The sequence below is a fragment of the Camponotus floridanus genome, unplaced genomic scaffold, assembly GCF_003227725.1.
Source record: "Camponotus floridanus strain SB8 unplaced genomic scaffold, Cflo_v7.5 scaffold46, whole genome shotgun sequence".
Classification (NCBI taxonomy): Eukaryota; Metazoa; Arthropoda; class Insecta; order Hymenoptera; family Formicidae; genus Camponotus; species Camponotus floridanus.
In genome coordinates this window covers 1059354-1074135 of record NW_020229614.1, presented here as the reverse complement: position 1 = coordinate 1074135, position 14782 = coordinate 1059354, and the positions used below count along the sequence as shown (strand labels likewise).

General features: G+C 35.0%; 1 protein-coding gene across 2 annotated transcripts in view; it reads left to right on the top strand.

Moving 5' to 3' along the window:
• The window catches only part of LOC105257891 (teneurin-a), a 434044-nt gene that overhangs the window by 133059 nt on the left and 286203 nt on the right, over positions 1–14782 (top strand). For both annotated transcript variants that reach the window (XM_025411980.1, XM_025411981.1), the window contains exons 3-4: positions 200–258; positions 10729–10974. In XM_025411980.1, coding sequence (XP_025267765.1) covers positions 10740–10974 — 235 coding nt within the window. In that variant the 5' untranslated portion in view covers positions 200–258; positions 10729–10739. The remainder of the gene's footprint in view (positions 1–199; positions 259–10728; positions 10975–14782) is intronic.

Here is a 14782-nt window from a genome sequence, read left to right as displayed (position 1 = left end):
AGATTTATCTGTACCGAGAAATTTCATAATTATTAAGCTATTTTTATTGCACATATAACTAATATTAATGTGGCGGAAATTATTTAGAAAAAAAAAAAGATTTTTACATCGACAATTAGTGGTACTTTCGCTTGAATTAATTATCAACCTTTTAACAATATTAACAAATATTTGAAATTGTCTTATTTCCTGTTTTCAGCTCTGCTGAATACGCGGAGGCTAATAAGCAGATTTTGACCACCAGTCTGACGCATCACTGTAAGTACAATATATCTGAAATATATCTTTAGTACTCATTTAACATTAATCTTAGAAATGAAATGTATTTTTCGAAGAATAATCCCATGTCAGAAAATATAACGTTGAATTAATTTATATATTAATTGCCACGAATTTCAATAATTGCAATAGTTAACAAAGAATTTTTCATTCAGACGCAGAGAAAAATCCGGACTGTGTTCCATCGTTACAGACGAGATTCTTTTGCCGTATAACACCGCGACATGGCGAGACTTTCTTCGCATTTTCGTCGCGTGAATTATTCCTTTCTCGCGCAAGCTCAACGTCGTCTGCACCGTTACGCAACTTGTACTTTAGTACATCCCGACTGTGATTCTTTTGTAGCGGTAGCCGGCTTTCCGTCACTTTGCACGGTTTGCGTTGCGAGAGATGGTGAAACGTTAGACAAGGGTCGCGACTTTCGCATGAAACTTCCTCCACTTTTGTCCTCCGGGGCTGACGCTATAACGACTCTAATCTCCTTACGCTCCAAGCTGTTTTTGCCGACCAAACGAAAGTGCTTATGGCGTTGACCAGTCGGGTAAGAGACTTACAATTTACTTCTATCTAAGAGGCTTTGCAGGACGCGCAGAATGTTGTCGCTATTCTAGGCTTTATTTAATGTTCATGTCATTTTACATTTGCGCTACGACGCGAGTTTATCCTGGCACCGTCGGTGTATTTTCTTGCGAGTACGTTCCGACGAGCACTATAACGTCGGAAAGAAGCAAAGAGAGATGATAAAATTTTTTTTGTCACTAGAGTAGCGGTATTAGAAGCAGCAAAGTCAAAGTCGCAAAAGGACTACCGCGGAGGATTGCATTTTACTCGCAATTGCGAGACAAGAAGGTACAAGTTTTCGTGTGTGTGACAATTGTGTATCGCGTAATCTCGTGAATTTTACATCCATTTAAAGAGTAGCTTCTCTTGTTCCTTGTAATTGCATGAATAAATGTTGAATGTATATCCATGATTAGCCGGCGTATACAGAGCGTTTCTAAAATGTTTAATCTAACTTTGCCAGAAAGAGAAAGAAAGAGAGAGAGAGAGAGAGAGTTCTACTAAACAAAATAATGAGAAAAGTTCATATAAACATCAAACGCTAACTTTTATTTACTTTCGTTATTTCACTTTTAAATTCGAGTGGCCGAGGCAATTTGTAATTACGCGCACGTGAGTATTCGTAGGATTTCTCCATTTTTCTAACACGAATTATATTTAAAATATCTACAACATTTGTTCTTCCGCGTGTCAATATTAGTAATAACATTTGTTCATATGTACACCATTTCGATTAGTATAACATAATTGCAGGCGTTCATCATTTATGTACTTTCTAAAAGTGAATCAGTGAAAATATCACTAATTTAAACAGTAAAATAAGATTTCACTGAGAATCAGTGAGTATTTTATTGATTTTCAGTGAAAACGCTTATTTTTTTGTTATTTTATCTTATATCTCACTGATTATGATCAGGTAAAATAAAATTCACTATAAAACCAGTAAATTTCACTGTAAAACCAATAATCGCTAGTTCATTCGTTTACAGCTACGATCGCTATCTCTTTCGTATTTAGTTTAGTCATAAGAATTATATAAAGTTTGAAAAGAGCGACAGATAAAATTAAAAGTATTACTTCGATTTAATTTCTGATACAATCTCAATAGAGAGACTTCAGGTATTAAATCGATCTTATATAAGTCGGACAAATAAATGTCTGACGACTTAATGAAAATTATGAAGAGATGAATTATAGTTTAATATTACTGACGTTAGAAAAAAATATTACTGAAATTGAGAAATATTACTGATTGAAACAGTCAAAATTATTAACCGATTCTTTCAATAAAATATCACTGATTTACAGTGCTATACTTATAACTGCTGCAATCAGTGACCATTTACTGTTTTTCAGTGATAATACACTGATTCACTTTTAGAGAGTATGTCCGGATATTGATAAACGATAAATGTAAATGTAATTTCTGCTTCTTCGATATTAGATCGTCATCGATTATTCCTATAATTTAATAATAAACAACAGAAATATAATCTAGTTCAATGATATTATATTTAAATCTTATTATTGTTCAGCGAACACATGAGATATGCACAATTCCGATATAAATCCGATAAGAAATATTGAATGTTTCATATGGCAAAAATGCATTTTAAACGATCCATAAAATCTTCTCACGAGAGAATCTACCAACACGCACGAAATTTCGTTTCTATTTATAGCTTACTCTCTTCTACAGGATTATAGAACGCGCGTTTCAGAACATTTCACGAATGTAGTGTTGAATGAATCATCCCGCGTTCCTACGCATGACACCCCAGGGGCTTTCGAAGGACAATCCAATTTCCACGACCAGTCTTTCGTTTCAAGAATGTTGTTTTCTGCAGGTCGGGAAAGTGACAGTCTGAAAGTCTCGCGCTTCTTCCTTTTTGGCAATATCAGATATTTTTTTTTCATCTCGAGAATTCATATTTTTATGTTAAAAAGAGTTGCGTGAAATGAAATTTTAATTTTATTTGAAGACGTATATTTAAAATATTTATTTTTGCTTATGAAGCTTTGTAACAAATTTGTATTTTTGCCTATTGCATTAAAAATAAATAAATAAATAAATCTTTTTTCTATTTAAAAATTACTCATAAAAATTACTCATAAAATTTAAAAGAAACATTAAAAAAAGAAAAGTTGAAAGAAAAATTCATATAATTTATGATTTCTAATATTATAAATTCGTGTTGTATATATATAAAAACAAAGTAATTCTCGATTTTTCTCTCTCTCTTTAAAACTTATATTTATTATTTTCTTATGAATACTAATACTAAACTATAACTGAGATATTAAATTTTATTCAACGTCGTGAGACAAATTCTCCACATTTGCTTACAAAAACATATCATGGTCGCGGCACGTAATTCCACTCGGAGAATTGTTAAATGGTTCGTGCGATTTCGTATTAGTGAGAAACGATGTTCATCTAGCAGCATCCAGGATAGTCAAAGTAGGTTTACATCGCAGTTAAGTTTCATCGTATCCATGATATCGTCCCCATGATAGTTGGATGCCGTGATGTTAAACCATCTTTCCTATAGTCAGTGACGACGTCGCGTCGCAAGGATTTACCGATCATTTAGCAAATGAAGACAAAACTACATCGTAGATTACGGAGCGAGAGCGAAGCAAGGACACAAGAGAGTTTCGAGTATCTTAATATATCTGTCGGTATAGACTATGGCTGATCATACTTGCTCTGATTTCAATAAAAATATGACAGAACGCGTTCGTGAATTTTATTCACTTTATAATTGCAAATAGCATATGTATGCACACAGTAATATTTCTCGCTTGTTGAAGATTTATTTTGAGATTGTACTTGCGTCAGTGCCTCAATTATTTGCATTATGTATTCCAACTCTAAAGTATGCTTCCGAGATCGCAATGTACGGAGGCGCTGCTACGTATGTATATCTGTAATTAAATGGAGGAGCCATTACCAAGAATAATTGAGCTTCAAAGAGTCACTAACAATCGACTTTGTAATCACTGCAATCGAACGGAATGGTCGTTAGGAAGCCGAAGCCTTCCTTCTCTGATCTCGAACGCGACGTCTATAAACGGTGCGGCGATGGACCCGTTTGTTTTCTATCGACTGCTACTTTGAACTTTCGATAGCACTCGTTCTATGACACGTGGAAGCTCTCTTTCGAGGTAAATTAAACGGAAATCGTTACCTTTCCTTCGTAGCGCATCTCTTTCTCCGCTTTTTATCATCACTAGAATCACGCGAGCATTACTCTACTTTGCATTGTTTCTAAAGAAGAATATATCTTTAAGTCTTCAGAATTTAAAAAATCTCTATTATGGAAGAAATTAAATCATTAATAGATTCTTTGTTTGTTACTAGAAATAAAGTTGCAATGAATCATTATTTAGTAAAAATAAAAATTCATTTAATACGCATGAAATATTAATAGAATCGTGCGTATCCGTGAAATAAATGTTATAATAAAATATTTTGCAATATCAACTTAGTGCTAACGAACAGAAATGTAATTTTAGAATTTTAGAATTTTCAAGATGATATATTTGTAATTTGTCCGCAAAAAGAGTGCTGCATACATATATGACGGATATTCAATACTTGTACTCGCTCACCGTGTGGTAAAAATTTCCGGAAAAATAAATATTGCTCTGATGCTAGAACTACATTCGTGTCAATATATTCACGCCCTAGCGATGCCTCGCGGTTTTTCGATTTTGGCGGAGTAAACAAAATTTATGAGTAAACCGCTTCACTGTAATGTTATAATATCATCCATCCTCATCGATTATCATCGCTTTTAATAACTTTTATCTCGTCTCCATGGATCAATATCAATCGCGTGACAGATTTTGAAATATGTATGGAAGTCTTCTATCATACAGGCTATCTAGAAATAATTTCATTTAAATTGACAAATTGTGAGCTAAAAACAAGATATAAGCTTCAATATATGTATCGAAGTGTTCTATCATACAGGCTATCTAGAAATAATTTCATTTAAATTGACAAATTGTGAGCTAAAAACAAGATATAAGCATCAATATGTATATTAGTTATATCGTATAAATAAATTTATCCGATTCAAATCTAATCTAATTTCTTTCGATACTTTTAATGAAACAAATTTATTTTTAGAAAATAAGTAGAATATAAAAATTAATGATTTGCGTGAAAAAAAAAATGCATGTTCCGTAGTGTGATATTTCACACATTATTGAGGTGCATTATTAAGATAACGTGAACAAACTGAACAGCGCGAAAAAAAGAACAACGTGTGTAGTTAATTCACCGATACAAGCGATCCACTTGATGGAGCAAGCAAGCTCATCTTCATGAGAGATAACGTCATGCGAGCACGATAGGTCGCGACAAAAGTTAACGAGATGGTGTTAATTAAATCTCGCACGGTCGATCGCGGGTGAGAAAATTTGACAATGGACGCGTCTACATGCCGTCGCTAGTGCATATATATATATATATATATATATATATATATATAATACATATACATATATATACAACGTCAGCTCGTCTATGCACCGACGCGTACAACACCAGTACGGTGGATCGTTCGATGGGCACGGCCGGTGGTCGAACTCCGATGAATCGATGACCGCTTTTAGTAATGATGTGTACATGGCAGGCCATCCTCTCCCGATGGAACGCCACGTCGGGGTCAACGCAGAACGCGGCGGCCGTACCGGAGGATCGTGTGTAGTGGCAGCCGGAGTTTGCCGAGGGGGACTTATTACGTCCCTGGAATTACCATATAAATTATCGCGTGATGAACCCGCCGGAGTGCAAAACCGTGCACGCTCCGGCCTTTGTCGAGGTTTCGGTTATGGTTAATCGGCCACGCCGTTTAATTGACATTCTGCACCGCAAAATGCCGCGGAAGCCGCCGCTGCCGTGCAATTTTCTTCATCGCGCGGATCTATCTATCTGATGCCAAGCGATGATTGACAGCAGCGTTTAGAACAATTTCAGTCAAGTGTGCCGACATTTTCACATACTCTTAGACTCTCGGAAATTTTAATCATATTTACCACGAAGAAATAATACATGTTATCATAGTTTTTTTCCTAAATGTACAGATTAATAATTACTAATAATACAGACTAATAATAATTATCTAAAGAATACAGATCGAGACGAGAATATTCAAGCCAAAAATCAGAAATAAAAAATTGATAATCTTTTTATATTGATATTAGAAATTAGCGAAAATATTATGTTAAACCAGTGCACAAGTAATATCTTTTATTCGGCACATTATATTTAATATCATTCTTGAATTAATACCGCAAAGCGTTGAGAAATTCACGCGCCGGACATTAAGTAAATTCATTCCTAGCTGCGGTATGCATGAACTAAATTATTTATATGTTAACTAAATTATTTATATGTTAACTAAATTATTTATATGTTAACTAAATTATTTATGCGTTAATTAAATTATAAATAGTTACATGTATACCATAATTAACGAGTATTCAATCTCAATCATCAAAGTTGAATGACAAGTGCACGATGGGCGCGTTTCGGAAATGTTATTAAGATTAAAACCGCATAATTATCCGGCTGATATCGAGGTAGTAGAAGTGATCCATAATGAAAAGTTAGACGAGCAGAACTAATATTTAAAACTGCGTCCTCTTGACGAACAAGCGTATCGCGCGAGCCCGATGAATATGCAAAAGTCCTTCTCGAATCATATCTGACTACACAACTGCCAGTTTATATTTCATGCATTCAGATGACCTTCTTATATTCTATCTCAAGGCGAATGGCAACGTGGTGGACTTGAACCATGTCGTCTACTGTTACCTTCATTAGATGCCGTTTAAAAACCCGGTCCACATTTCTCGTGAAATTCCCGCAGCGGTGTGGTATGCAAATCCCACTCAATTCGCACGAACACGGGGAAACTCTTAAAGCCTTTTATGGTATGCCTTCTCTAAGACTGAATTCGTGGTCTGAAAGTCGGAGTGCTACTATATTCTTCAGTACGGGGAGATATTATGAAACGACTTTTCGTGCAAGTTACACATACACTGCGCGCAGCTGAGGATTTTTAACCCCTTTCTAAGAGGTTACGTACGACACGTGCAGATTTATATTTACCGAGTGAAGAATATATGTACACACGAGTGTATCGTAAAATCTGACGCATTCTTCACGTTTCCTCGTAGAACACAAAACTTTTCTTTTACTTAATACAATAAACGATGCGTATAACTTAGAACCGTTTGTTGCTTTTACAAGAGAACAGCTGGTATTATTGTTGGAAAGTAATGAAAAACTTTCGCATTTCTGTTGGTTCATTATTACAGAACTGTAACAATTTCTTGGCAATAATAAACACGTGTGAGAGAGAAACGCGCCTCAATATTGAGAACTTTTATTCTGCTCATCCTATATCTGACATCGGATACAGCCAATATATTCTCCTCCCCCATACACCGCGTTGCTTTATAAGATTATGATTTTTGGCCCAATTTTGTCCCGTTGAAATTCGCCGAGACATTTCGGCCATCTTATTAATCATGATAACTAGCAATGATAAAACTTTAACGTGTAACATTTAATCCGTTCTCTCTTTAGAAATTTAACTATTATCTTTATCGTATAAAACTTTACCGATTTTATATTAAGATAGTTTTACTTTTCCAATAAATGAATCTACACAAAAAAGTAAAATTATTTTCTCTCTAATTAAATTAAAAAATTAAATAAAATTAAATAAAAATTAAAAAATTAAATAAATGAAAAATTAGAAAATTGATCATTGAATTAACATTATTTATTATTCTTAACGTTTATTATATTATTCTATTATTATTCTATATTATTCTATATTATTTTATATTATTCTACAATAAGTTTATCCTCTTTTTCCTTTTCACAAAATCATTATGCCAAACTTTTATGTTAAAAAAGCATGTAGGCGATAATAACAGAATCATACTAAACTCGCAGTCAGCAAATCCGTGATAGCCCTCTTTGCAAAGCGCTTTATATTGCGCAAGCCTATTATGTTATCAGCCATATGTGTTATAAATTATAGCAATAAGAGCTCCCCACGGTTGGATGGTCTGCTTTATGTTTATGACCTCTTATAAAAATTTTCTATTAAAACGACAAATGCCGTTCATTATTGCGAAATAGGTAATACATAGTTTAATATGGAAGAGTAATGCGCTAGATTATATTTAGTTTCTTTCACCGTGAAATTTTCCTTTTATTACGATGAGACAAAAAGCTACATGTCGAACTTCGCTAATCATGCACGTAAATTGAAGATTATTCTTCGATCGTTTATTCGCGAAACTAATTTTGAAGCATCAGTTTATTCAAGACTATCTAGCTGAAATGATATAACTAAAAAGTTGATTATCGAGAATAAGGAATGAAAACTTTTACGCTAACGACAGTTTATAATCCAAAAGCGCTCCACGATAATTAAATATTTATTTAATGAGCAATTCGAAATAGATAAGTAGAAAACGTCGCCTCAAATCAGATACTTGAACAATATACAGATATATATAATAGTTTCGAGATCTATTGATTAATACTAATATATTTAAAATTATCAGAATTATAATGGCTCTCTTCCGTTGTTCTCATTGATTGATAAAATAAAATTTGTTACGGAGAAACGAACTTATATTCACATCAAATAATAGAGAGAATCACAGGATATGAGTGTCACATTTACGAGTGATGTGGAGTGCCACTCTCTTTACGCGTCGTTTAAATTGTTTCATTACGCTTAGTTAAGAATCAGGGTTATGAAAAATATCGATCAATAACGTGAAATCACGAAGACTGACAGGAGTCCTCTCGTTTTATTCGTAAAGAGGCACTCGACTGCGCTTGCGGGTTCTTCGTTAACTCGACTCGCACCACGGATGTTTTGAGATTCACTTACGGTTTGACAAGTCGCCCACATTCTCGACGCACTTACGCGAGCGAAGGAAGATGCGCGAAGGGCCGACAAAACAAAACACACATCGTAAAGTACTCTTGGTGTGTAGAGAGGATGAAACCTGTTAGTCGCTATTGAAGCAAGTGAGAAAAGTGGCTGTGAGAGAGATGCCTGACGATGCATAAGGGCGCGTTTCCAGAGGATGGCTTATCTCTCGCCCGGCTTTGCGAAGCATTGAGATTTATTAACACGACGCCTGACGCGTTGGATGTCTCTCCATAAATTTCACGGTTGCAAATTTCTGGGAATTCGTGCCGATATGCTCGTGGTTATGAACCATCGCATTTAGCTTCTGATTCGGGATTACAGCGGAATAAAGCTCGTCATTCCCGGCATGGTTTCCTCTATTTACGGCATTTAAGTATTACGGTGCTCGTCGATTCATTTTTAGAACGTGTGCGCGAAAGCGTTGTTTATCAAATATGAATGATAAATTTGTAATATGTGTGTATTACAATCGTTATTGTACTTTTACGAAATCGATTTGGTGCACTTTGTGTGTGTTTGCCATATATACAGAATTTAATTTACTTCAATCTCATTCAATTTTCATATAATATTTGCCGAACAAATTCCCTGACCAATTCTATCGGATACAGCCATTGGTAAACGGCCGTATTTATTTTCTTTTATTGAATCGGAATCATTTCATGAGATTGTTTTTACCAGATTCATATTTATAACACGTTTCAAAGTCTACATTTATAGTGTATCGTTAATTGTATAAAAATATGATCGACATGCTATCTTTATTTCTATACTCGAGAATAACAATGACAATAGATCAACATTAAGACGTAACTGGAAACGTAACACGGCCATTCCTTTTGTAATATACGTATAAATATCAGTTCTAAACTGAAATTTCATAGTCCAAGGAACAGTGAGTGATCTTAAGACATCGCTGTTCGATTCTACCTTGAAGCATCAATCAGCAACCCCTGCAATCAAGGGAGAGCAACGGCAAGCGAGAGGACGTCTCCATGGGAATTTCGAGAGGCATCCACCACTCAATTATCTGCCACCATACACATTCGAGATCTTATCGATCTATAGAGGTCTCTACTCGAACGAGAGGGTCAACAGGAAATTTCTGCGGAAATCTAGGATCGCTTTAACAAATATAAAAAAACTTATTAATGAAGTAATATTAACGAATGATGAATGATTGCTAATTATATTACATCAAAAACTGCCAATTAAAAATACAATAAAATTACTGTGAATAACTGGTAATCGATTTTATATTTCTATATGAAATATATCATCTGCTTTTTCGCTTATCAGATATTCTCTTTCACTATCGGAATAAGAAAAATATCCATTATCTCCATTATATATTAGAACTGACAGTGAATATTAACGTTCTATGGCTCAGACGTAAACAAGCTTGTCAGTATCCGAGTCAGAATTATCTGCGTTGAATATCAGCAAATGTCGAATATACAATTCGATTTCATTCGTCCCTGAATGATTCTGAGCAACGACCGTGAATGCCTAATGAGCCATTGTTCAACGCTGACATACTACTATTGGTGTTGCGCGGATAGTATCATTGTTATTCCCTATACAATTTTCATGTTGCGTTTGGCTCATCATCTGTCGTTTTCATATAAACTTTAAGATTCTCTAATGCACAAGAAGATGTATTAAAAGTTTCATATGTCCTTTTTGCAATTTTTATTATAGCTTGGATGTGAAATTTAAAATGTAAAATTTACTCTACGTTATCTCTTTTCTGAAAATGTCAAGTTGTAAAAAAGCTGTCACATACAAACCGCGGTTATTTATGTACGATAAAATCTGTAGAAACATGCGCGTATATTCTTAATATTTTTTTTCATAGCATTTAATATTTGCTGATACTTTAACTGTTGTCACTCACTTGTTGCAGATGCTGTAGTGATGGACAGCGAGGGTACTTTGGGCCGCGGTCATGCAAATGGGGGCCGTGGACTGCGCCGTCAACGGTCCCTGGAATGGAGAGAACGGCGCGGTTATGGAGCTAGTGCTCAATCCAGTAGCGATGATGAAGATAACGCACGTCACGCAGTGGGGTCCGTGTCGAGTTCATCTGTTGCAAGAGGCGCACGTAGTCCCGGTCAAGTCTTTGCCTCCATTTTGGCACAACAATACGGCAGTAAGTAACAAAGTCTAATGTTTTCGGTAAACTTAATTCTTTTTGAATTTTTAAACTTACTTTTTTTGACAAATGTAACACAATAAATCTATATCTTCATTCGGATATTTATAGAAAATGTTTATGCAATTTTATTATTACATTATGTGTTGAAATACGTTTAATTATTTATACGTTCCTTATTTTTCGTTAGTTTTAAATTTATGTTGCATTCGATATAAAATAACACGTGCTGATGTGAATAAGCTGACGAGGAAATAGACATGTTATATTGATACGAGTTACATTTATATTTGCTACATATTATATATAAATCTGTCATAGTCCCGTGTTTGTTATGTTCAAACGAAACGATATGTATATATTTGCAATCTGTACCGAAAACGTGATTCTGCCATCACTATGCCGTTGTTGATTTTTTTTATCGATATCTATTTTTGATTTACAGTTGATCCTATTTTCACAACTCCAGTGACGTAATATTATGATATTTGTCCGATATAATGATTTTTTGAGAGTTGTAATTTTAATTTATTGATACAATCAGTTACTTGTTTTACTACAGAGAGTTTTACTTCGAGAATATCTTTAACGTTTAATATTATGAAATGTAAATCAAATAATTAGATTTTAGGTCAAATAATTAGGTCAATAACAGATATAATACAAACTAATAGATTTCAATCATAATAACTAGAAATATGTTACGTTAATATTGACATAAAGCTAAATTTCCGCTAAACAGAGCACAAAATCTCTATAACATAAATTAATTTTACTATGTAAATTTTACTGTGTAAGAATAATTTCAATATTTTGTCAAGGGCTTTTAAGTACAACTGATATAATAATTTATATTTCCTGAAGTATCTTCGATTAAATTGTATTCCATCAGACTATCCTGAAACTCGACTTAAAAGACCATTAACGAGGAAAATCTCTAAACTTAATGAGTTGTGTATTTCAACAAGGACCATGGAAATTCAATACTAAATTTCATGCATGCATATATATAAATAAATGCAACATATAAATAAATAATAAATAAATATTATGCATATATATAAATAAATGCAACATATAAATAAATAATAAATAAATACTATCGATTATCCTGTTTTTGTGTACGATTGCGTGACGTAGCTTTACCAACTGTTTTAATTGCGGCGCGTCAGATTAAAGTTGCTTTTTTTCCTCTATTTGATCCGGTATACCAATAACCAAGTTTTACGTACCTCGTTCATCATATTCCATCAAACACCCAGGAGCTCGCCCATTCAAACCGCTTCCCTTAATCTCGCCTCGGCTTTCCACCAAACGCGTAGATTAAAGGATTTACGAAATTAGTTTTACTTCCTCGCGTCGTCTACAAGCACTGCCGGATATTACGTTCGAAGACCAAAATCAAGATTGCTGCACGCGCGCGCGCACAGTGTAACCTTCTTCTAATATAATATCTAATATAATAAGCGAGCACTTTGAAAAGTAAATGAAGCCTCGCGAACAATAACTCGCGCATACATATTATGTACTCGAAACAACAAATTACCCCTTTCGTACATTCTGTTATACAAATGTTACCGTGTATCCTGAACGCGTGCCTCGTGTGATGTAAACACATTTCAGTTCAAACGATGATACAACGAATTCTGCTTCAAAGAATAATGCAATAAGCCTGGATAAGTTGTCTTATATGGTATTCCCTTATCTGCTCCCCTATATCTCTTTCGTCATTTCCCTCACCGCACCTCGATTCCCACGTTTCATCGATTCGTCTTGAGGTCGAACAAAGTAGGGAATGCTGCGCGTACATTCGACGATAGGGACGAACTCAATTAATACTGATACTTCGATTTATACTATATTTCTTGGTTGTGGTATCAAGCGAGAAAGAAAGAAAAAGAGGAAAAGAGAGCGAGAGAGGGAGAGAGAATATCTAGCAGTCCACCTCACGTCTGTCTGCATTTGTTCCAATTCACTTGCTGCCGATTACCGCGCTGCCTCTCCGCGCCGAGTCCACCTCGTCCCGATCCCATGTCGTCGTCCTCTACCCCATTTTCATCCCTATTCTCCCATTTCCTCTGCCCTGTATCTTCACCCGACCCCTTCCCTCGAATCCATCTACCACTCGACTCGTGGGCACGGCGTAGTGTCACGTAACCGCACTCGAAATGTATCGAAAGAGGCGATGTACTGACAACGTAACGACTCGCCTTTACTCGCCCGCAGCTTCTCCTGCTTGTTCAATTCTGTTTCCGCGCGCCGTCCTCTCGTCCGCCCATTTGATACGCACTTTACCGTAAATCGATATTATGCAGCTTTCCGACGTTTCCCGTTTTAGAAAGGATGGCCGCGTGGATGTTGTTTCGAAATCTCGTCGTTTATTAATTCATTTTTCATTCGCTCACAATTTTTTTTTAATTAATGGACGATCAAGGGGATTTCATTTGTAATATCGATTGTATGGTTCGAGTCATAAGATATTAAAATTTTAATCATTAGTCTATGATCTTTATTGTCGATAATAAATTTATAAAAATGTATAAAAATAGTCCGATAATTAAAATCACTTCATATAACTGATAGTGTATTGTGATAAAAAATTAAAACATTAAAACATTAAAACAAAAATTAAACATTTTAATATATTTTACCAAATCATATTCACGTTTTAGCCTCTTTATGATTCCTCAATATATGTCATTATCATCTCTACGATATAATGGAAAAAGATCTCTCCTCGTTCCCATGCCTTCTTAGCCAGGATCAAAATACCTATTATAGCTTTCCGTCAGACATGAACGAAAGTACCGTCTCTTTATTAATGGCATCCGATGTGTCATGTTACAAGAGGGCCCAAGCGTCGATATAGATGATGGCTCTTAATCTCCGTCCGCACAGTCATCAATATATTGATGTCCAGGCGTGGGGTCCTATCTCCAAGCTACCCGGCTGGACCAGGTCGGCTTAGACATTATATTGCCAGCTCATTACCAGCAACGGTTCATATCACGCTTTACTACCTTCCGGAAAATGTTGTCCACCGAAATGACAATGTGCGCAGAAATCTCACAATACGATGATACTATATACGGTGTTGCGTTATACCCCCAGAGATTATATAAATTGATAATTTGATATGATGAAATATATATATATATATATATATATATATATATATATATATATATATATAATAGCAGTCTCCGGGATTATTGCGCGAGTGCACGCCTATCTGTTTATCGAACCGTTTCATTCGCGTTAATCAAATATTGTTTATACGTTATTCAGTATATGAAGAGAGGTATTGATACATTTGATTCATATATGTTTATTGTTCAATATTTCGAGTCATTTTTCCATTCCAATAAGTTTTAGAATCGATACATCGTATAATCGATCGAAAGCTGCGCGTGCGCAGCTTGTTGTCATTTATAAGCTGATGCAGCGAATCTTGAGATTACAATCACGCAAGACGTATCATGTATTTATATTTGTGTGAAATATTTACAAATCGCACATCCTGTTAGGTTTTGCGAATAACGATTGGTTGCAAAAAGTGTCACGACCGACATGAATAAAATAAACTTGAAGATATCGTAGCAAAGCGTGTTCTTAGTATTAATGGAAGCGGTAGCGAGAACTAAAAGCCGACTGCTTTCCTAGCTAAGACTCGAGATCTAACCGCGCTTGAGCTTTCCATCTGGCCTCCGAGCATTTTCAAGTTACTACATACCACGGACTCTTAGCTCCGATGTATTCTCAAGGATTTCAGAAGACGAGGTTAAGCCATGAGTAAATTTTTAAT